The sequence below is a fragment of the Tauraco erythrolophus genome, chromosome 18, assembly GCF_009769465.1.
Source record: "Tauraco erythrolophus isolate bTauEry1 chromosome 18, bTauEry1.pri, whole genome shotgun sequence".
NCBI classification, from domain to species: Eukaryota; Metazoa; Chordata; class Aves; order Musophagiformes; family Musophagidae; genus Tauraco; species Tauraco erythrolophus.
The window spans coordinates 6,744,976-6,766,419 of record NC_141482.1 but is presented as its reverse complement, the minus strand read 5'-3'; the positions used below and the strand labels follow the sequence as shown (position 1 = coordinate 6,766,419).

At 49.4% G+C, this 21,444-nt stretch overlaps 1 protein-coding gene across 1 annotated transcript; it reads right to left on the bottom strand.

Annotated features, from left to right (window-relative positions):
• Nucleotides 1-700: 700 nt before the first annotated feature.
• Nucleotides 701-20,121, bottom strand: SDC4 (syndecan 4). The gene is made up of 6 exons (XM_086623043.1): nucleotides 20,038-20,121; nucleotides 5,669-5,810; nucleotides 4,640-4,692; nucleotides 4,216-4,399; nucleotides 3,347-3,359; nucleotides 701-2,927 (listed from the first exon to the last, which is right to left on the bottom strand). The coding sequence occupies exons 1-6, from the start codon at nucleotides 20,113-20,115 to the stop codon at nucleotides 2,789-2,791; spliced, it is 609 nt and encodes a 202-aa protein (XP_086479169.1). The 5' UTR covers nucleotides 20,116-20,121; the 3' UTR covers nucleotides 701-2,788.
• Between the last annotated feature and the right edge of the window lie 1,323 nt (nucleotides 20,122-21,444).

The following is a 21,444-nucleotide window of genomic DNA, read 5'->3' as shown; positions in this document are numbered from 1 at the left end:
GTCATCACAAAACTGGTCACCAGAAAAAGGGTGGACTCACCTCTTCGTGCCATGCTGCATCTGCTTTACACGCCTGGAGGAGCTTCAGTAGCTCCAGAACCCCAGTGACGCAGGTCCTACATGAGTCACTCGTGGGTCAGACACTGAAGATAGCTCAGGAACAGCTGACAAAGCCCCTTTGAGCTGCAGGCCACCACCAAGCCAGATCCCAGTGTGCCTCCTGCTTCGGTAAACCAAGAAGGTACACAAACTCCCAAAAGTAATTTCGGATCAGAAAGAGTCCAAAAGCCAATTTTAGAAAGTACCAGTTTATTTGAGAAAAAAAAAAAAAAAATTGGTAACACTGGAAAATTCCCAAGAGCAATTACACAAGAGAATCTAACTATCCCGAGAAGCATATGTTGCTCCTGCCCTCCTGGTAGTGCTGTCCATAGGCAGTAAAATCCTCCCTCTCCTTCCCAACCTACAGTGAACTCTGCAGAGTTTTCAGAGACTCCCAGAGCCCAAAGTTTCCCTGAACACATTTGAATTGGGACCAAGTGAGTCAACCTGGAGGAGGAGCCTCGGGAAAAGTCCACTCACACTGACATTTTAATACATGGCTGCCCTGCGATCCCCACCTCACCTGCCCAGCTCCAAGAAGCAGCTGCCACCAGCTGAAAGTGAATTTCTTTGTTTTACCACCTCTACAAATTTGGCCTTGAGCCTACAAGAAAGCCTCAGTAAGGAGGCTTCAGAGTCGATGAGGTTTCTCAACAGCCTTCGCAGCCGTCTGGTTCTGTGCTGCCTGCTCAGTTACACAGTTTAAGGACCCACACTCGGATTTTGTCTTAAATCACACCAGATTCAGAGAGCTTCAGAAGGACATGACTTGCACAAAGCAGTTCTGTAACGCCTGCCTGAAACAAAGGCATTGGACACGCACGTTACCCTTCGCTCTAGGAGCACTGGGGCAATTGGTCTAACTTCCAGTAGAGGTAGGAGCTATGTACATGATACATGAAGAAAAACCCACCGCAGGAGGTTCAGAGCTAGCCATCCATGAAAGCCTGGTGCTCCCAGCTGGGAGCTGCCACTGCGGCAGTCTCGTAGCTTCCAAAGCCAGCCTTCTGCAAGAGGCAGGTACTCGGCACAGCACCGTGGGGGGCTCTGCAGCACAGCCAGCCCCCAAAACAGAGTTATTTTCTCCATACTACAAGCTTCCAACACTTGCTTCAAAAAGCAACCCCAGAACAGAGACGGGGATCTCTGCTCCAACTAGAGGATCAAACCTGGCACGTCACCGGCTGCAGCCTGCTTCCAGGCACCGCCCGGGACACAGCGACAGAGCCCCAGGGCTCAGGCTGCTCCCAGCTGCCTTCCCTGGCACAAGCCCACTTGTGCTCTAGACAAGACACTGGACAAACAGCAGTACAAACGAGATCAAGCCTCTTACACACAGTAAGGCTGCTGAAGAATTAACTCCAGCCTTTTCACTCTTAACTTTATATTTCTCAGTAAAATATATAATATATAGCTCTATAGGACTGATTACAATATATTACAGGCTAAAAATACTCGTCTTTTCCCTACTTCAATCATATTATGAATCCAATTTTGCATACAGATTAATCCTAGAAGTTATTGCCTTGAATTTATAATTAAAATCCACAGAATAAAGCTTAAATAGTTTTCACAGAAACTTATTATACTTATTATACTAGTGTTTCACATAAAAAGGACAAAAGTTACCAAATGAGAAGAGCAGCCATTTCAGAAACTATAAATAATTCTATTAAAAAATAAAATCAAATCCTAAAAAATTTACGGGAAAACCATAAATATCTTTACCCTCTACAGTAGCTGCTATAGAACTAAAAGAAACCTGTAACACACTGTAGCTAACTCTGCTTCAGTTCAGAATATGAATTATATAAAACAACATCTCTAGAGAAATGCCCGGCCAAAGGAAACACAAAGGGATTGAAAAAATAAATCTGAGGAAATTAAAAAAGTAGATTTTTTTCTTTTATTATTTTAAAACAATTTCTACAAACTTTATATAAACATTAGGCTATTTTCTTTAAAATTTTGTTATAAAAAAATCCTACAAGCAATCCTTAAAAAAAAAATAAGGTAAGAGACTGAAGGCAAGGAAAGGGTGTTGTCATAGCCAAACAAAACTGACTGTCCTGATTTCATGGATTAATGACCCTTGCCTGGGGCCGACAGGAAGAGACTGAAGTCTCCTGGGGAAGACATTCCCATAGGCCCTTTATGGCATTCAGGGATTCTGAGCCCCTATGGGCCTTTTACTCCCTGATAAGGCAACATTATCTGTAGTGTAAGAGATTCATAAATAGCTCTCCACAAAAATGCTTTACATCAACAGCCTGCTGCAAGATATCTATTAGAAAGGTTTATTAAAAAAGAAAAGCCATCTTCTATAGAAGCAGCCAATCTGAGCACGGCACACTGGATGCAAACACATGGTGTTTGCTTCCATACAGTCTGTTTTGTGTTTATATATCCTCTATAAAACCAAGCATAAAATTTGGCATCTTTAGCCTTTTTACAGTAGCTTCAGAAAAAAATACGGAGAGTTTTTCTTTTTTTCAAATTCTTTGTATTTCATTGGGCCCTTGTTAGCTGAGCAGGATGGGGTGGGTCACGTAGGAAGTTTGTTTTCTCTCGAAGACGCTTTGAAATTCAATCCAAAAAGAGCATTTGTTCAGTACATCTCATCTGAGGGCACAGTGTTTCCACACAGTCTGCTTGTCCCTTGATGGGCACAAGGTGCTGCTGAGCTTTAAGCATAGAATTCATTTGTAGGGGCTTTCTTGTAGATCGGTTTCTTCCCAAGGTCGTAACTGCCTTCGTCCTTTTTCTTCATGCGATAGACTAAGAGGAGGATCAGGAAGACAGCAAACAGGAGGCCCACTGCTCCTCTGCAATGAGAGCTGGGGGGGGGGGGGGGGGGGGGGGGAGAAAAGAGCATGGAATAAGTCTAAACTCCTGGACAACTCCAAACCATCAGCTACATCTCAAAATCTGCTTCAAGAGTACCAGCCCCCAGAACTGCCTCCAGTGTCGGTGCTGTCCATGTGCCTGTCACCGTACGTGCTGGCATCTTCAGCCAAAGTAGATGTTATTGGTAAACGCCATAAATTGCTTTTCATCCAACCACAGAATAATCACATGTTCCACATTAACCAGTTCGTGTTAATATACCAGTTTAGTGCAAGAAAGTTTTGACGGAAAGACATCCTCCCCGCATGGAGACAAAACAGCAACGATAACAAAAAAAACACCTGAAAAAGCGCCACCACAACCCACAAAGAGTATCAACTCCAGGAAAAGGTATAGCTCTGATATGAATGCTTTGTTAACCACCTGTGTAAGCACACTCCGAGGACTCTATTTCAACTAAACAGCAACATCCCACTACCACCACCACATCCCTCCAAAGAACACCCCAACAACCATAAACCACAAACCCACAAAAAGACACCAAGATTTTTTTTCTCTCCTCACGCCAAGGGTGGCCACAAGGCTTCAGTGAAGTTTATCCTTTGCTGTGACACCCATTCACTGCACTACATCAGGTTCTTTGTTAGGTGGCTTTGCAACCCACTCTTCCAGCTGGAAGGATGGCTGCAGATCAGCGAGATGTGCTGAGGTTTGTACTCAGACCATCAGGCCAAGTGCTTGATGAAGAGTGCCTCAAGACAGATCTATCCCACATGCTGAGGGGAAGCCAGTCACTTGGTTTTGTTCTAAACAGAGCTACTTAGAGTTGACTGGACATTCAAATCCCTCAGAGGAATTGTTTGGTTCCTGGCAAGGCTCAGAAAAGGCAGGACTTGGGCAGAGGTTTGAAAGAAAATACCTGCATTTGATAGGAAAGTCTATGATGTCATTCATTTATGGCTATGTACACCTCTCCTCGAGGTAGTATCTGAGTGCAGAACAGCTGCTACGTGACTTACGTGGCGCTTAAGGCAACAGTCAGCTGGCAGGCTCAAAACTAGGCTGTTTACCCCAGCAAGGCAAACAGTAGGCTCTTCTGCTGTTTAAGGACTGGATGGCAGAAGTGACCCTGCTATAGGCGGTCCCAGAGGTAACGCATCTCACACCCCTTGTCAGCAGGGAACTGCTCCCCAGAGAAACAGAGAACAATAGAAGCCATTTTGATTTACAATATTAATGATTTACCAGGACAAGGTGGAGTATTACCTGTAAGGACTTCTGTTCTTTCAAAGATGCTGCTGTTGGCTGTGCTTGCCATGGAGATCTTGTTGGACAGGTCCTCTTCGACAGGTACAGCTTTGTCTGCAATGATTTCATTGTCCACCATTGTGTTTTTCTTCTCACCTTCTATCTTTCTCTCAGTATCTCCAGGGATATAGTTGTCAGATATCTACAGAATATAGACAAACCACACCCATCAGTAAGCAGCACCCAGCCTACCTACAATTGAAAGCAGGAGGGTGTGCAGGGAAAAGAAAGTTTGCTTAGTGCATTACAAGTACACTGTTCCTGCTCATGCAGGTAGAGTCATCTTGATGCCATGTCTTGCAGGGGGAAGGGTATTCAGAAAGCTTCACAGACAGAGCAGGGTAGCTACGTGTTGCTTAAAACATGCAGAGGCGATACCTACCACAGGAGTATCCACAGTGGTTAGATATATGGCATCTTCAGAGTCTGGGTAGTCTGCAGAGGGTGGGGGAAATAAACAAAATAAAAAAAAAAAAGGACACTAAATTTTTCTCTCATTATATGCCATTTTTCCAGAATTCATACACTTCCTGCAATATCAGCAGCTGCAGACAAACTTGGACTCTTGTTCTCTGCTGACTACAATTCCCTCATATCTAAAAGTACTTTCGCCACTGAATGGCTTTGATTGCACAAGACCCTGAGATGTAATCTTAAGATCAACACCTTGGGAAGGATCTTCAGCTGGATCCATTGGCTCCTGCTGCAGATTATCAGGAGCTGCCCTGCAAAGCAGGTCTGCTATAGCTTGCTAAACTAATGCCAGTCGAGGGCAATGCTCTCACCACCCATTCCTAGAGGATAGTTCGCCAACCCTCTAGTTACCAGATCTGCCCCAACATGTCAGGCACTGATTTCAGCACTTCTTTCCCTTTCAGGGAACAAATGTTCACATAAAGGGGGACACGGAGCTACAGAAACTCGTTTGGGCAGGGAGCTTTGCATGTCACAGAGAGTCCACCTGAGCTTCAGTTAGTCCTTTACCTTGTTTGGCCTCAGCTGAGACACTAACTTTAAGCCTTTTAACACTGCCTCAACAATAGTTGGAGGTTTTTTTTAATTTTTGGTTGGATTTTGGTTGGTTGGTTTTGTTTGTTTGTTTTTAAGTTTCTCAGAAGTTCTTTGGCATTCAACAGGAAAGAGATCCAGCCAGTGCAACGCCTTTTCACTTGCAGTAAGACAAGATTGGCTGGACTCCACCTGTCCTCCCCAAGTGATTCAACATCACGGTACAACCACTTTCACTGTTCTCATCTGTGAGTGCCTACGATTCATACGGCTTTCTCATCTCCACCTGACCCTACAGTTCCCCTCCAGAGCTCTGGTCATGTACTTAGCCCATCACTCATGACTGGCAGCACTGGGAAGAATTTCACAGTGTCAAGTGAGGGAGATCCATTTCCCCACTTACCTCCAGACCCAGATGCACCATCTATATCTAACCAGTCAGAAGTTAAGTGAGGCCTGAAATCACCGATGTCTTCATCATCTGGCAAGTCTCCGGAGGCAGGGTAGTCAAGCCATCGGGGGTCCATGGTCTCGGTTTCTCTCACCTGAAAACAGAGGTGGAGAAGTGTTAAGTATCAGGCAACTACTCAGAAGCATTTCACGAAAGGTCAGGAGTTCAGAGCTTGTGCTGAGCACATCACTTTCAACAGAAGAACATTAAATGCCAAACTTCCTCTCCTTCAATAGCATTATCTTCATCAGCCTTGAAATAGCTGAATTCCCCTACATCTTCTCAGAACAGAAGTGAGAGCCTGCCTGGGAGGGGAATTTCCTGAGGGCTACAGATTCAGGAGGTTCATTTGAACCCACAGGGTGAAAAATAACACAACAGGATCTTGGTCAGGAGTTCGTAGCAAAAGCATTTGGAAAAGCAATGCCTTCAGTTTGTGATAAGGGGGGATGATTTGGAAGGACTTGTTATTTCCAGAGAAAAAGCCTGGCACCTATAGGTCAGGTTTTTGCATAGCACTGACATCTCACACCAAGACAATTTGTTGCTTCTTGTATTGAGAAAAAAAAAAAAATATTTTATCAGCCAAGGGTTAAAAACTGATCTGTTAGTTCAGCTGAATTGCCGTGTAATATAGTGTGTAATATAGTGTGACGTTCAAGAGCACTTGCCGTCAATAATGAGTTGCCTGAAGGAAGAGCTTCCCCTGCCTCACCTCTTAAAATGCAGGTAAACAAACAAGTCTGTAAAATGAAGTCCGGGATCCTATGGCCGGATGACTGCAGCTACAGACACCTGTTAGCAAAAACAGCAGGACAGCCTCCCAGAGAATCAGCTGCTTGGCCATAATGGCAATTTACCCACCAGAGATCATTTGCACTTGGACCTTCAGGAAGCCACAAGCCCAAACCTCCTGCCCTCACCAAGGTTATGCAATCTCCCCGGAACTATTTCTCCTCACCCCACAGCCCCGGGGCCAGCCCCAGTGAGGGTACCGCAGGTATGAGCTCTCGCATTGCTCAACACCGTCTCGCAGATTCCAGCAGCTCCAGATGCTTCCACAGCCATGAAGTCATCTCTGTGGTGGGGGACTCAACTCCTTCCCCCACAGTGAGACGCACGACGCAGATGGATAGATCCCATAGCTAGGGGCTAAGCTGTCAATGTTTTTTCCTGCTGTCCCTACAGAAAGACTGAGAACATGTTCCCTGGATGTCTCCTAGAACTTAAGCCCAAGTCCTGAAGGTTTAACTACCCAGGAAAGCATTTTTAATGCACTCCACAGTCCTGCACATCTGAAAGCTCTTCTTAATGTACAGGTTTACCACGAGCTATAGCCTCACAGCGGGTGAGGATCAGGGACTCACAGGGACAGTTCAAGCTGGGTGGCACCACCCAAGTGCCAGCACTTGCTGCTTCATCAGGGCAGCGGTTAGACCCTGAGCATGAGGTAAGGGGTTTTGCAGCTCCATTGGCCAGGATCAGCCTTCCTGCTCACCTGGCCATGTGTGGCCCATCCTACTGCCCAGCAGTGACACCGACTGATGAATCACATCCACCATCGATCTTAGAAATGAAGGCCAACAATTAGCCACAAGCCATGTGTCAGCTCTGTCTGCCCACAGCTCCAGCCCTGCTTCCAGCCCAGATTTCCCTGCCCATTAGCATACTGGTTTTGCCACAAACAAGGTCTTGTGGTCAGGACAAGATGTTTCTTATTTTGCATAAGGAGCAGTGGCTACTAGATGTGCTTTTCGTTAGCTTATTGAGGCATCTTTGGTTTCCCCAGCAACTCTGCTAGAGGGTAACCAAATTAACAGCCTGGAGGGCATGATGTGGTGAGACCAGCTCTCCTCCTAGACCCCCTGTCCCTGTTCTGCCAGAGTCTGGCACTAGATGACGGGAAGGGGACTGGGGAGGAAGGCCAGCTGGGAAGAAATCCCCTCGCAGCCTGGAACCAAGCATTCCACTTGCTCTAAAGCAAATTTATTTTAAGATATGCAACACCCAGCCAAAGCGAGACCTGCAATGGAAACTGCTGCCAGCACGCAGTAGCCGTTCCCATGAGAGCTTCTGGCCACTTCATCAAGGGGCAGGAAGAGCCCAATTCCTGCCTGCCTGAGCTAGGGCACCGGGGCTGGGCAGCAGGTTTGCTGCAGATCCGCATGACCCAGCTGCTGCGCCAGGAAAGACCAATGTTGGCAAGAGCGCCGTGCCAAGCCGCACCCCTGTGCCAGCTCACACTGCCGTACTTCATTATGAATCATGGCTAGCTAATGTCCTAACAAGGGTGGCTCAAGAAAACCCATGTTTAGGCCACCGAGCGGCTGGACAGCAGGCTGGCCTTATCAGATGAGGCCAGCCGTGAGCAAAGCAGTGGCAGACAGCCACGGTGATTAGTACGTACTGCGGAACGCACCAGGTTCAGCTATCAGAAAACCCTATTCAAATCAGGACAGACAGTGTTTACAAGCCAGAGGACATAACAAGGAAATTACTGACTCACAAGCATAAATAAGATTATACGGGAGTGTTCCCTGAACTCACTCTTCCCTGTCCTTGCTCAAGAGTACGATGAAGTTCCTGGAAGCCACGAGGGCTTCTCAAACTGTATTGGAAACTTTTCTTGTTGGCAGTGAGCCTCATCTTACAAATTCATCTGTCAGGAAGTTAGAGGGCTGCTGGGCACCTCCATACTTACCCTCCAGGTTTCCAGCCATGCTCGCCTAGGGAGCAGGCTCCTCCTGGGAGCTGGGGCATGGGCAGCCCAGGAAGAGTTAACACTGGAGTGCTGTGCTGGAAGGGCAGGTCTGGAACAGGCACATTCCTCACATACACACCTTCCAGAGGGCACACAGGCACTTTCACAGACTCAGAACAAGGGCTGTGGCCTTCCCAAGTGCCACAGAAAGAGCTCCCTGGAGAACTGCTTAAAAAGTTCATCCCTTTCCAAGAGGATTCAGTCCCGCGTACAGCTCTGCTACTAGGTGAAGAGGCACCATGGAAGGTGTCCGTGCTTCCTCTGAGCTGGTGAGCTGCAGCCAAGAGGAAAAAGCTAGGAGACTGCCGCGGGACGATGGCGAACCCTTGCCAAGTTGTCTCTGGCCACATTCAGCTTAACACCTTCTGCACTCACCAGCTGGAGAAGGGCACCAGCACTGCTCAGAGCCTGCTTTCCACCACCTGTTATCCAGCACTGGAGCTGGGCCAGGGACTTGCTGGGAGAGTTGGACTGGGCAGCTGCACAGCCCCACCTCGCCCCAGCAGCTGAAGTCGAGCCCTACTATTAATATGCTCCTCTCTAGGAGGCATCTGTACCTTTTCTGCAGAAAGAAAAAGAAATCAACCTTTTCTGCAGGAGTCTAGTTCCAGGATTTCTTCCTCATGTTAAGCAGCTTTAAGCTGTAAGCTTAAAGGATGCAGTAAGCACCAAGGGGGATTAACCAATGTGCTGGGGAGCAGAAGCTTTTCCTGCCTGCCAGTGGCAAAGGAAAAAAAAAAAAGTTTATTCCCTGCCAGACAACCAGCACGTCAGGCACGTGAACTATGAGCGTCATTCCTGGAAAAGCTGGGCACAGAGGTCTCATGTTTGAGCCCGAGACAGGCTGCACTACTGCATGAAGCCAGACACTGTTTGCTCAGTTCAGGCACAAGAATTACACCCCTGGCACCCCAGGCAGGGCTTACAGCCTTGTTGTGCTCCATCCTGAGCCCACCCCACTCCATTTTGTGCTCCTGGAGCCTTCCCTTACAGCCCCAGCATACTATGAGCTTCTTCTCAAAGCAAGAACATGTATTTATTGAAGCAGCAAAGTTTCTGTCCGACATGTTAACTTCCCCAGCCGCTGGCTATTTCTGGGAAATAACAAACCCAGGCAGCTCGCCTGCCCCAGCCCACACATCCTCACCACAGCCTCTGCAAACTCTTTCAAAAAAACTCAACTGATGTTTTGGGGTAGAGACAAAGTTTTCCAGACATGGAACTGGCTTTTATGGCTGGCCCTTGTCTCTGATCAAATACATCAGAGTTCATTAAAAGTTTCTTTGAAGGGTCACAGCCAGCAAGCTGCAAAGGGAGTCAGAGCTGCAGAGTCTTGGGCATCCGAAGCGCAAGGAGCTCTTTATCAAGTTTATAACTTTGGCGTGGAGACCCGGCACTCGCTCCTGCGTCTCCCTCCCCAGCACTGTGTACACAAGTCTAGGAGTAAACAGGGGCAAGGTGAAAGTCAACCTTTCCCAGACAAAAGCACATGGAGCTGGGCCAGCCTGGGAGGTGGCAGAGGAGGGGGCAGAGGTGCAGATCTGTTAACTCTTTCCAGGCTGCAGGGACAGATAAATGCAAGCAGCTCCTGAGGCTTTTGTCAGGGGCTCTGCGCTAGGGGACAGTTGCATGGATCATCTCGCGGGCAGCATTATACAAAACATCTTTCCCAGACCTGTGCTGTCACAGGCAGATGTCACACCACCACAATGCACATCCAGATCAACTTAACAAGAAAAGGCTCCTGGACGACAGGAGCAGCTGCCTGCACGGCCCAGCCTCCAAGCCTGCTTATTAGAAGATGGTTCTCGCAAAGCCACCACCATGGCCCTCATGCTGCGACATGAGCCAAAGAGCAACGAATCCAGCAGGGCCTTTCCACCGCAAGGACGCAAAGCCCTGTAAACTACCAAGCCCCAGAGAGGGGATTTCCACACAGTTCACTTCCACCAAGCTCCTGTAGGAACACACAAACCGCGAAGTTTTCAAGCTCACGCAAAGTGTGCAAAGGAGCAGGGATGAGGAGCTGAGCTGAGCTCACCCCCTCGAAGCACGCCAGCCCCCCAAAGCCAGGAAAGTGGAGGAGCCATGCAGCACTGGAAATTGGGCATCTCAGATCGGCGTGGGTCAGCCAAACAGAGTGACCACCAAGGAGGGAAGCACACAGCAAGGTAACAGGCAAAGGCAGCTCTATCTTCCCGTCTTAATAAGCATTAAAAGAAAATTATTAGAAGTGACATGAGCTTCCAGCAGAGGCGGCTCCTGCCGGACTAGTAAGGAAAGGGTCTATGTTTCCCCCTCAAACCACCCTTTACTCTCTCCCCTCCCTCCCACTGTGTGTGTGTGGGGGAACCACACAAAAGTCACTTTTGTCCTGAGAGCAAAGCAAATATCAATATTTCAATCTAGGTCGCACCTAACTCCTTCAACACATCAGCTACGATAACAAATCCACTTGTGCTAGCTCCTCATGCCCATGCTTGGAGGGCACCATTTTAACTCTCGTTCCTGGTCAGTCTGTCCCACTTTCGCAGAACACACAGTCTGCACTGGCCTCTGTGCCAAGGGACGGAAGTTAATCAGCTTCTATCTAGGTACATGTGTGTGTTTAGTTGCATGACAGGCTCACCCCAAGGCTTCCAGACACAGCTAAAACTACTGTGTCTTTGCTCAATGCTCTTCAAGCAGTCCTAGAGCAGGACCACAGGCACAGTGGCTTTGGGCAAAGCCAGCCTTGCCCATCTCCTCTCTGACAGCCGCTGTACAGGTGCACTCCCATCACAGTGAGCTGCAAAGGTAAATCCCTAACACCTCTGAGGACTAAGTGGGAAATCGGAGACAGAAGCACAGACCAGGGCTTGCAGGCAGGTCCTGGCTGGCAGCAGGGAACAGCACTGCGTCTCCAGTACCCCAGGAGCAGTTATTGCATGCTATCTCTTTGTGCCTCTTACCAAAGAGGGGAAAAATAGATTTGTTTATTGAATTGTGCTCCAAAATGCAGGTAAGGAGCAGGGTCTTGCTTAATAAGATAGAGCAAGAGCAACACGCAGGCTGATGAACTGTTTGGCTGGTAAAAGCATCACTCATTCAAAGTGACTTAAGAGAAGCCTCCCCAGTCCCTGTCCAACCAGGCATCCGTCTCCCTGCAGCCACATCACCAGTCCTGTGTGCTCAGACTTGGCAGCCCACGTGCTACGCGGGGCAGGTGCAGTAATGCACGTCCAGCACTAACACAGCCTCAGCCTGGGTCACTCCCCCACTCGCCCCCACTCCCTGTGTGATTCTTTAAGCTGTGTTGTGGCAAGCAGCTCTCCTGGGGGCTCATGCGGCAGCAAAGGCATAATCCCCATGACAATTACTCCGTAATCCCAGGCTCTGGAGAGCGACTCGCTGTCATGGGTGCCTCCTCTGAAGCAGGGATGAATCCTCCCGGGCTCTGCTTGCTGAAAATAGGCTTCCTTGCACTTACAAAGTCAAACCTCATCTACCTTTTAACTTGCGTGTATTTGCTTACGCACAGCCTGCTCTCTTCAGACCACACCGTATGTGCGTGCCTCTCGGGCTATGCCATAGTAGAAGCAAGCAGGAGGACGGAGAGATTACAAAGGAATGAATTCTTGTTTAACTGCTCTTGCCTGATTATCAACCAAGAGCAAAGCCATAAAGATTGAGTCTTTTGCCAGACAAGCACATGCTGGGATCTGTTTACTCCAACAGTGGCAAAATAACTATTCCAAATACTGAATGCCCAGCTCCAGAGACTGAGCGGGAAGGGAAGGAGATGACTGCATCCCCCCTCCAGCTAGACAGATAAAGCTCAGCAGGCAGTTGCAGATGGCTGTGTGTCAATCACTTGCCCTGAAGCAAATAAAGATAAGGTTCAGAGGAAAACTGCAGGAGGGAAAAGCAGAAGCTTTCATGCTTTCATGTGACTCAGAAGGAAAACAACTGCAGCAGAGCCATTCTGCACCCCTGAAAGGTTCTCCAGCTCACAGGCAGCAAAACACATCTAGTTTATAAAGAAATTATATTTTTTATGGTAATTGCAAACCCAATCGTAGGTATTTCATACACTTCACTAGCCAGGGCTCAGCTCTGAAGTTGGAGAAATCTATTGAAGGTTAAAAAAAAAAAAAAAGGGATTCAGTTTTTCCAGCTCACAACTCACTTTGAGTTGCCTTACTCTGTACCAGGAGGCTCCTATTACATCCCTGTCTGTGGAAGAAAAAAAGGACAGAAAGGCCCCAGCAAGGCAGCTTTTTCATCAAGGATGATTTCTCATGCTGATACTTCATGCTTGGGATATTTCATATCCTATTTCCCCCTAATGCTGGGGAGAGGCCTGCCCTCACTGCCCTTTCCTAGTATACAGCTACACCCCAATATTTCCCTGAACACATACAAGAGCAAGAACTTCCACTTGGCAAGAAACTCGTGTCCTGCATTTTGGAGATCTTCATGCTACTTCATACCAGAGCGTTAGCAAAATTAAGCCAGACAGACACCACACTTCAAAGGGTGCCTTTCCTAGCTGGCTCCCCATACAGCTAATCTCAGCTTGTTTGTACAACCAAGATTCCCAATGCTGTGCCCTACAAACGCTTCGCCTCCCACAATCCATTTTAATCTAATCAGAAGTAGTAGCCCAAAGATTTAGGCTTAGCCCAGGCCGTTGAGCTCTGCCAGCACAGTTACGCTATTTAGAGTTGTGCTCTGTTGGCAAAGCAACCAGTAAAAAATTGTAGCAGAGGAAGTTATCAGCACAAAAGCACTCAAGACAGAGTATCTGTACGACTCCACTATCAGGCCGTACTTGTGTAAGCGTTTATACAAACAAACATTTCAACAGCAGGGATTTTCCTAGTCAGCCACAGCAGCAGAGGCTGGGGTTTTGGGGGGGTGTGTGTCAGGGGTTTGTTCTGTTTTTTAACAGAGACATTCCTGACTTGTGCAGAGGTTGCCTTGGGCTCAGAGAGCAGCAGACACAGCATGTGCTACTGGGGATAACACAGCTGTACTTTGGGAAACCTGTCACTCCTGGGAGCATTGTCCTCTTCTTGCAGAGGTGTGGACTCTCAGCCAGGCTTCCTCCCCACTCCAAGCCAGGGGCGAGCAGCTGGCAGCAGTTTTCCAGTCCTCCCGGACCACATCTCTGCACCCTCACTGTCACAGCCAGGAGCAGAGGAACCCAGCTCTTGTTTTGGTCACTCCTTCCCCGGCTCTGCAAAGCCTGCGCTCGGCTGGACTAGCAAGTAGTTTAGTAAGCAACGCGCAGGACCAGCTCCTCATATTCAGCCTCAGGAAATTTAGAATCAGCGCCAAGAACAGCCCACACATAAAAACAGTCTCTTGCAAGATCCTGGCTCCAGAGTCTGCTCCACGGCACGCTGTGGATTTGCAATAAATATTTACCTCGCTGGGGAACAGAGTCTTCCAAGAAAAAGCTCCTGACATCAGTAAGGACTATATTTCCATTTGGTGGAGAGACCACTAGAAGCTTCTGTTTCTAAAAGGGGACATTTGCCCACGAAAGAAGCTTCTGCCACCCTCCTAGCATCATGCTGGCCAGGATACATCCCTCTACTTATGGGTCCCACTCCTCTCCAGGCCAGCACAGCAACACCCCAGCACAGGAGATGTCCTCCCTCCCCCTCAGTTACCTTGCCTTATGTGCCGAGATTTCTGGCTACTGTGCCATGCAGGTCATTTGGGTACAAGTCCAAGGCACACAATTTCACAATCATTAATGCATGTTTTTATGGCTATAGTTTGACCGTAATGGCTGCTAAAGGGCAGAAGGCAGGGCTGGCCTCGCAGCAAGGCAAACAGGGCAAGGCCACGGCGCTTTGTATCCGAGCTTTGCAGCAAACAGCAGCACAGTTTTAGTTGTACTGTGGTGGGGACACCTCTTCCCCTTGTGCTGGTTTTGGCTGGGATAGAGTGAATTTTCTTCACAGTAGCTAGCATGAGGCTACATTTCGGATTTGTGCTGGGAACAGTGTTGATAACACAGGGATGTTTTCATTCTTGCTGAGCGGTGCTTACACAGCATTGAAGCCTTTTCTGCTTCTCACCCCACCAGCGAGTGGGCTGGGGGGGGCACAAGAAGCTGGGGAAGGGGGGACATTAACAGTGGTGACATTTGCCTTCCCAAGTAACCATTACGTGTGATGGAGCTCTGCTTTCCTGGAGATGGCTGAACCCTGCCTGCTGATGGGAAGGAGTGAACGAATTCCTTGTTTTGCTTTGCTTGTGCATGTGGCTTTTGCTTTACCTGTCAACCTGTCCTTACCTCAACTCATGAGTTTTCTTCTCACTTTTACCCTTTCGAATCTCTCTCCCTTGACATGGCACTAGCTGCTTGGGTAACAGTGCTATGGGTCTCCCAGTCTCCTTCCCACCCCAAGGAGTGTCTGAAATTTTAATTAACTGCTTCGATTTTTAAGTTATCCCAATGATTTGTCTAACAAGAACCACTCGGCATTTTATAAGCAGAGTCTCAGCCTCAAAGGATTTAACGATAAAACTGATGAGAGTGCATATTTCCAGAAAAAATAAGACTTTAGCAAGAAGCGTATTTCTGAAGTCAGCCAGCCTTCAGAAATTGAGGACATAGCTACATCTTGCGTGTTTTCCCCTCCTACGCCGACATTTTCTCCAGATTCAGGATTAAGTACTTAACCCCCTCTTTTGAGACTTTCCACTCCTTTAGCTTGCTTTGAACACTTTCAGTCATTTCAGATAATACCGCTGCTTTCCTCTCTCGCCCATGCAACTCTTGTTTCCAGCTGTATCTGTCTGAAAACACAACCACCACAGAGCTGCCAGTGCAAGTTAGTGGGTGCTCGAGACAAGGCCATTTTCTGATCTGCCTTTGCCAACACCAACTCAGCTACTGGCAGTAATCATGTATCGGAGGCTCGTAGGTTTTTGCCCACCCTAGCCACAGCCCATGGCAGATTAGGCAACAGGCAGCAGTGAAGGCACTCGGTGCCAAGGGCAGCACAGACCGTCTGCCAAGCAGCACTGGTTTTGCTTGTCACTCCTTTTCTAACCTCATAAGAAGAGATCCACCTCTGTGCTGCAATGCCTCAGAAGTCTGAGTCATTGCTTTAGGTAAGGGGCCAGGGCAGTTACTCAGAGGGTGACAGCAGAGTCTCCGGGGGCTGTGAGCCCAGGCAAGTGCCAGAAACCCTGAGTCAGTGCATGACTGCTCCGAGTCGGGGCTGACGGTGACACACAGCAGAGCTGGTCAGAGGCAGCAGCAGTTACTGGACACCATTCAGGCACCATTCAGTGTTTGTCCCCACCGTTTTTTTAGTGCTTCAACCGCATTAGCTTCTAGTTTGAGGCCGCAAAAGCAGCGCAACCCTGCTATTACAGGGCACAGAGGAACAAGCTGTACTGAGTGCAGGGGGAGAATGGAGCTGCAAGGACCTAAGAGCAGGCTGAAGAGCATATTAACTCAAGAGCAAATAAGTGTTTTGAAGGATGGACACTCCGTTTTGTCTAGGCAAGGCGATAGCTGGGGAGTTCTGCGGGATGAGGAAGCCACAATAACTTAATCAAGCAATCTTATGAGTCAGCTTTAGTAATTTACATTGCAGACTGTAGAACCACAGCTATCATGCCTCCTTTATTGGTACAGTTACCATCATTGAATTAAGAAAAAAAAAAAAAGATGGTTTTAAAGACAAAGTCTATCAATCCAACCATTTGAGGCAGAAAAACTTAACGCAGATAAAATGCAACACAACCTACTGTTAACTTATAGCCAAGTGGATCCAAGCAGCCAGCACATTTTCAACAGAGCATTTACCAGCAGCAGGAGTCAGAGGGAAAGGAAAAGCAGCTGCAGGAGTTATGCTGAAGTCTGCATGCTGAGCAGCCAGCCGGAGTCCCTCCTCTTCATCATCACTCTGAAAGTCAAGTTAACAGCTTCCAGCTAGTGGCAGATGCTATACAAGCGTATCAAGACGGCCGTAAGCCATCACAGGAGAACCACGGCAAGGTCATTTTAGGCTCCACTTCAGGCATTTGAGAGCAGCAAATGGCCTCCCCACCCCAACCATTCGGATAGCTCAAGGCAACAGTAAAGCCATTAACAGAGGCTTGGAGGGGAGGGGGGAAAACACACAGGAAAAAAAAAAAAAAACATTTTCACTGTTGTTGGACTGGATACAGGCCCCTCGAAGTGCCAAGGCATTGGGACACAACAACAGGAGGGGCAAGAAAGAGAACAATCCCGTTGGCTAACAGCCTTAACCTTCTAGAGCAAGTAAGTCTGTGGTATCAGGAGTCTGAGAAGTACCAAGTTCAGCCCCGATTTGCCTCTTGTGTAAGCTGTTCCGAAAAGTGAACCACAAGAAAGTGCTCTCCAGCATGGGAGAACTGGGCAGTAGCACTCTTTCCCTGACTGTGCCCCAAAGACTGAAGGGGAGACTGCTCCCACCATGTGGGTACCTCCGTGTCTAGTACGGGCAGGGTTCTGGGCTGCAGCGGGACCATGTACCCCTGAACTCCCACCCCATGAGTTGCACATGCAGTTTGACAAGGTACAAGGTGCTAGAGAGGCTATTTCTTTCTACACATTACAGGTGTTTAATCTTGACAGCTCTAGGTGCAGCACCAGAAGTCATGGGCTCCTTCCCTTCAGGACTAAAGGGATGTCTTAGATGCTGTCGTTTTGCTCCTCTGTGTTTCAGAAAGGCTGAAGCAAAACAAGGATTTGCTCTACATGTTCAGCTGCCCCATGAATTTGCCAAGTCAGAAGGTAAAATAAAGTAAAACGTGCAGATAGCAATGTCTTGATTTGATTGGGAGGGACAAATGAGAAACTGGGCAAAGAGCAGAAAGAACAGGCCTCAGGGATCAATGGCAGCAGGACAAGCCAAACCGGTTTTAACATTAATAATGCTGCACTACTTTCCAAACACAGCTATCATCAACAAGACACCAGCTTTGCCAATCAAGAGGCCTCCAAGCATGATTGCTTTAAACCAGCAAACAGAGCCCACAAACAGCACACAGCCTCCCCCCTCTCCCCGAGCAATCCTCCGCCAGCACATTCTGGGTTGGATTTCTGCTTGCCTGTACTCCTAGGGACGCACAAACACGACACTGCTGCACAGAGACTTTTCCTGCATGCTTCAAGGCAGAAAAGGAGGACAGCTGCAACAAGCTTGCAGCCCATTAGCACCACTACGGCCCTGCTGAGCCTGGGCACTCATCACAGCCCTCCTGCAGCTCAGACAAATGCAGGAACAGCCCAAGCCTGCAGCAGCCAGACACTTCTGCTGCAGGGAAATACCCCTGGCTTCCCTCCTGTGCTGCCAGGGGCACTTTTAGATGCTAAAAGAACAGGGAGAGCTCAACAACGCTACTCTGCCCAGGGCAGGCAGACCTCAAGTCCTTCGTCAACTCCACTGATGCCATGTCTTGGCCGCACTGGTGGCTTTATGCCTATCCCCAGCTGCAGGCCTCTAAAGCATCTTCTGCAAGAACCCCATCCTTGCACAGCACAGGCAGAGGGGAGGACCAGCGGGAGACATCAGCCTTCAGCTCCAATCTCCCCCCACCCCACAGGAACAAGAGGATGTTCTCACAGAAAGCTGCTGGGCTGTTGTAACACAACCCACCCACAGCCTCAGCACCAACGTCACACTTCGGCACTTCAGTAATATTCCCCACCCTTTTACACATCCAAGATTGCTTCACACAGAGAAATCCCATCTACACCAGAAAGCCAGGCAAAGGGAAAGGAGCCAAGGCATTTTTGTTTGTACAGGCTTGGGGAAATATTCAAGCACGGAATCACTCTCAAAAGCCGTGCTCTTACATAAGCACAAGAAATACAATCCCTGTCTTGTTAAGAAACAGCTACCTGTCTTCACCCTGCCTGCACGGAAAAACTAAGAGCCGCATGCTGTGCAGCCCTGCACGTTTTGGCAGAGCTATTAAAAAAATAATAATAATAATATGGGAGGAGCGCCAGCAGAGCTCTCTCAAACAGTGTGTCATCCTCACCTCCCCAGCAGCCCGTAACCCAAACAATTTGTTTGGATAAGGCTTTATAGTAGGCCAGTGTTACTTGTCAAGCATACACACTCCATCTTAGGTAGCTTAAAAGATACAGATAAATACTCCGTACAAGTTCTATATATGGATTTCCAGAACACATCTGTGCAAAATTTGTTGTCTTTGCAGAAATCCGACGCTTGCAGACCACTCAACTCCCCAGGGACACCGAGTTGCATTTCATACCAAACATGGTCAATGCAACTTCCAGATGCTGTCTGCCCCAAAGGTTTGCCCTACTAGTTTGGGCCAGTTCTCAAACGAGCTATTCACGTGCTTAATGGCAGGGATAAAGACACCAGATTAGTATAAAGTGGAATTGGGCTGGTTGGTCTTAGCAGAAAGTAGCTGACAATTACTACTGATGCTCTCTGTGGGAGTTTCCTACTCTACAAGTAAACCCCCAACCCCGTGTCCCTATTAGAGAGCAATGGAGCAGCAGAGCCTTATCAGTTCCGATCTGCCCACCCAGCCTTCAGTCCAGAAGGAAGCTATGTGGATGATTAAACCTAGTTTGGAGAACTCTTGATCTTCTGCAGTTACCTTAATCTCAGCAGCTCTTTCAGACTAGCAGAGGAATCTGCCCTGACTGCACTATCAGCAAGATGGACACATACAAAACCAAACAAACAGCAGGAAAGGCAGAATCCCAAAATCGCTGCTTCACCACAAAGATCCCACGTGTGTCCCGGCTTGAAGCATCCAAATTGTTTCACCTCGTTATATATTGAGGACACTCTTAAACCTTCATGGTAACGCATCGTTTTTCACTCCTACGTGGAAGCGAGGAAGGTTCAATACACACAGAAAGACACCAGGTACCAGCACGACCAAGCTCAGGTGACTGGAAAGCCTACCCAGGCACATATCTAACCCATCACACACTGACAATAAAAGAGGGATTAAAGGACTGAAGTCCCTGACCAGCAGTTAAGAGATCAAAGCTGTAATGGAGAGCAGTTCGTTTCTATGGCGTACCCTGTACTGCTCTAATTCCGCCAGCCCTGATCACAGAAAAGCAAGACGGGGCTCAGCAGTGCTCTGGGGGAGGAAGGGACCTGTGCGGAGCGGCACAGCGGCCGGGGCAGCGAGAGACGGGGCACGAGTCCACCCGGGGCACGACAGGGCCAGGACAACGCTGCTTGGGCATCAGACGGAGGAAGCAGCGGGCACGCCAGGAAGGAGGCCGGAGAACCGGAGGAAGGAATGGGAACTGCCCTATTGTCATTAACCCATTTTGCCCCCCCTTCTCCGGAGAAGGACAAACGGCTGGGGGGGCAGAACCCCGGGCGGGCAGCGGCGGCATTAGCTCTCAGGCTACCGGCGAGCGGAACCCACCGCAAGCAGCCCGGCACGGCGGGGAGCAGCCGGGTCACCCACCCACCCCGGCACCGGGAGCACCTTTCCCTACCGGGACACGCAGGCGCGGGGGGGGGGGGGGGCGGGCCGGGAAGACCCTCTCCCACGGCCCCGCGGGACTCACCGACTCGGCGGCGGCGGCTTGCAGGAGGCCGAGGAGCAGGGCGGCGCGGAGCACCGGCGGGACGCGGGGCAGCGGCATGGCTGGGCGAGGCGGACCCGACCGGAGGGACACTGCGAACGCCGGAGCAGGCTCTGGCCGCCTCCCCCCGCCGCCGCGGCTCTTATAGGGACGGGGCAGCCCCCGCGGGGGCGGAGCGCCGCCGCCGCCCGCCCCGCCGGGAAATCCCGCGGCCCCCGCCCCGCAAGGCCGGCACCGCGGCGGGACGCCGAGGGGGCTGCGAGCTGCCCCGCACCGGCACCCCTGGCCGGGCGGCGCCGGTCTCACCGCGGGGAGCCCGGGCGCCGGGCGGCTCGGCTGGCACAGGGACCTGGGGACACTGTCGGGCTGATTTCCGAAGCACTTCAGGCCTCCCGTGAAACTCGGGAGGGCCCGGGCCCGGCTCTGCCCGTGCGGCCATGGCCACAGCCACTAACCCGGGGAAAGGGGGGAGGAAAGGGGGGGGGGGGGGGGGGGGGGGAGGGAAAAGGGGGAGCAAAGGGAAAGGGGGGGAAAGGGGGGAAAGGGAAACAGCATCCACTTTCACAGCATTTCATGAGTGACAGTCTCACATTTACAGAAAACCGAGAATAATAACGCCGTGTGGCTCACAGCATGTCATCGCTGTGGTTATCAGGTGGGGTGTTACATCACACAGTTCTTGTCGGAGATGGAAAACGAAACTGCTCCGTCTGTTTTCTCTTTAAGTGGCAACTGCAAAAAAACCACGCAGATAAAGAAGGGGAAAAGCCCAACAGCACATTTTAACTATTTCAGTTTTTCTTCTCTCATTAATAACTTTGCCTGACCATGAGAATTTGCTTGAAAACATCCATTTCAGCCCTTTAACAACCTCAGGTGCACCTGAACTACCATACCAGCACATCCTCTGTGTCAGTCCCTTGTTCACACTGCAGTCACATCAGTTTGCACTTGGGCTCAGAGAATAAAATATTTTCTTAACAGGGAAGCAACATGGAGACTATGAAGCCCATGTGCCATGATCCCGTCTGCCAGGTTCGGATGCAAACTCTGCTAGAGCTGGTTCTCAGCCTGCTCCAGCACTACAAAGCTATGCGGAGAGACCTTGTAGCCTTCTGGCTGTGCCATCTTAGCACGCCAACTCTCCAACCAAACAGATCCCTAGGGTGAAGCAGCCGTCCTAACTGTCTACTCCTTTGGGAATAAATAGGTATAGAGGGTGCAAGCTGAGGTCAAGAGGTCTCTGCAATGTTTGTTAGGACTGCACCTGCACACACGACTGCTGACAGGAAAATCCCCTGACAGCACCATGCTGAACTGGCTGTGGAGCTGGTTGGCATGATGTGAAGTGACAAGGAGCACTGCTCGGAGTTTAAAAAAAATAAAATA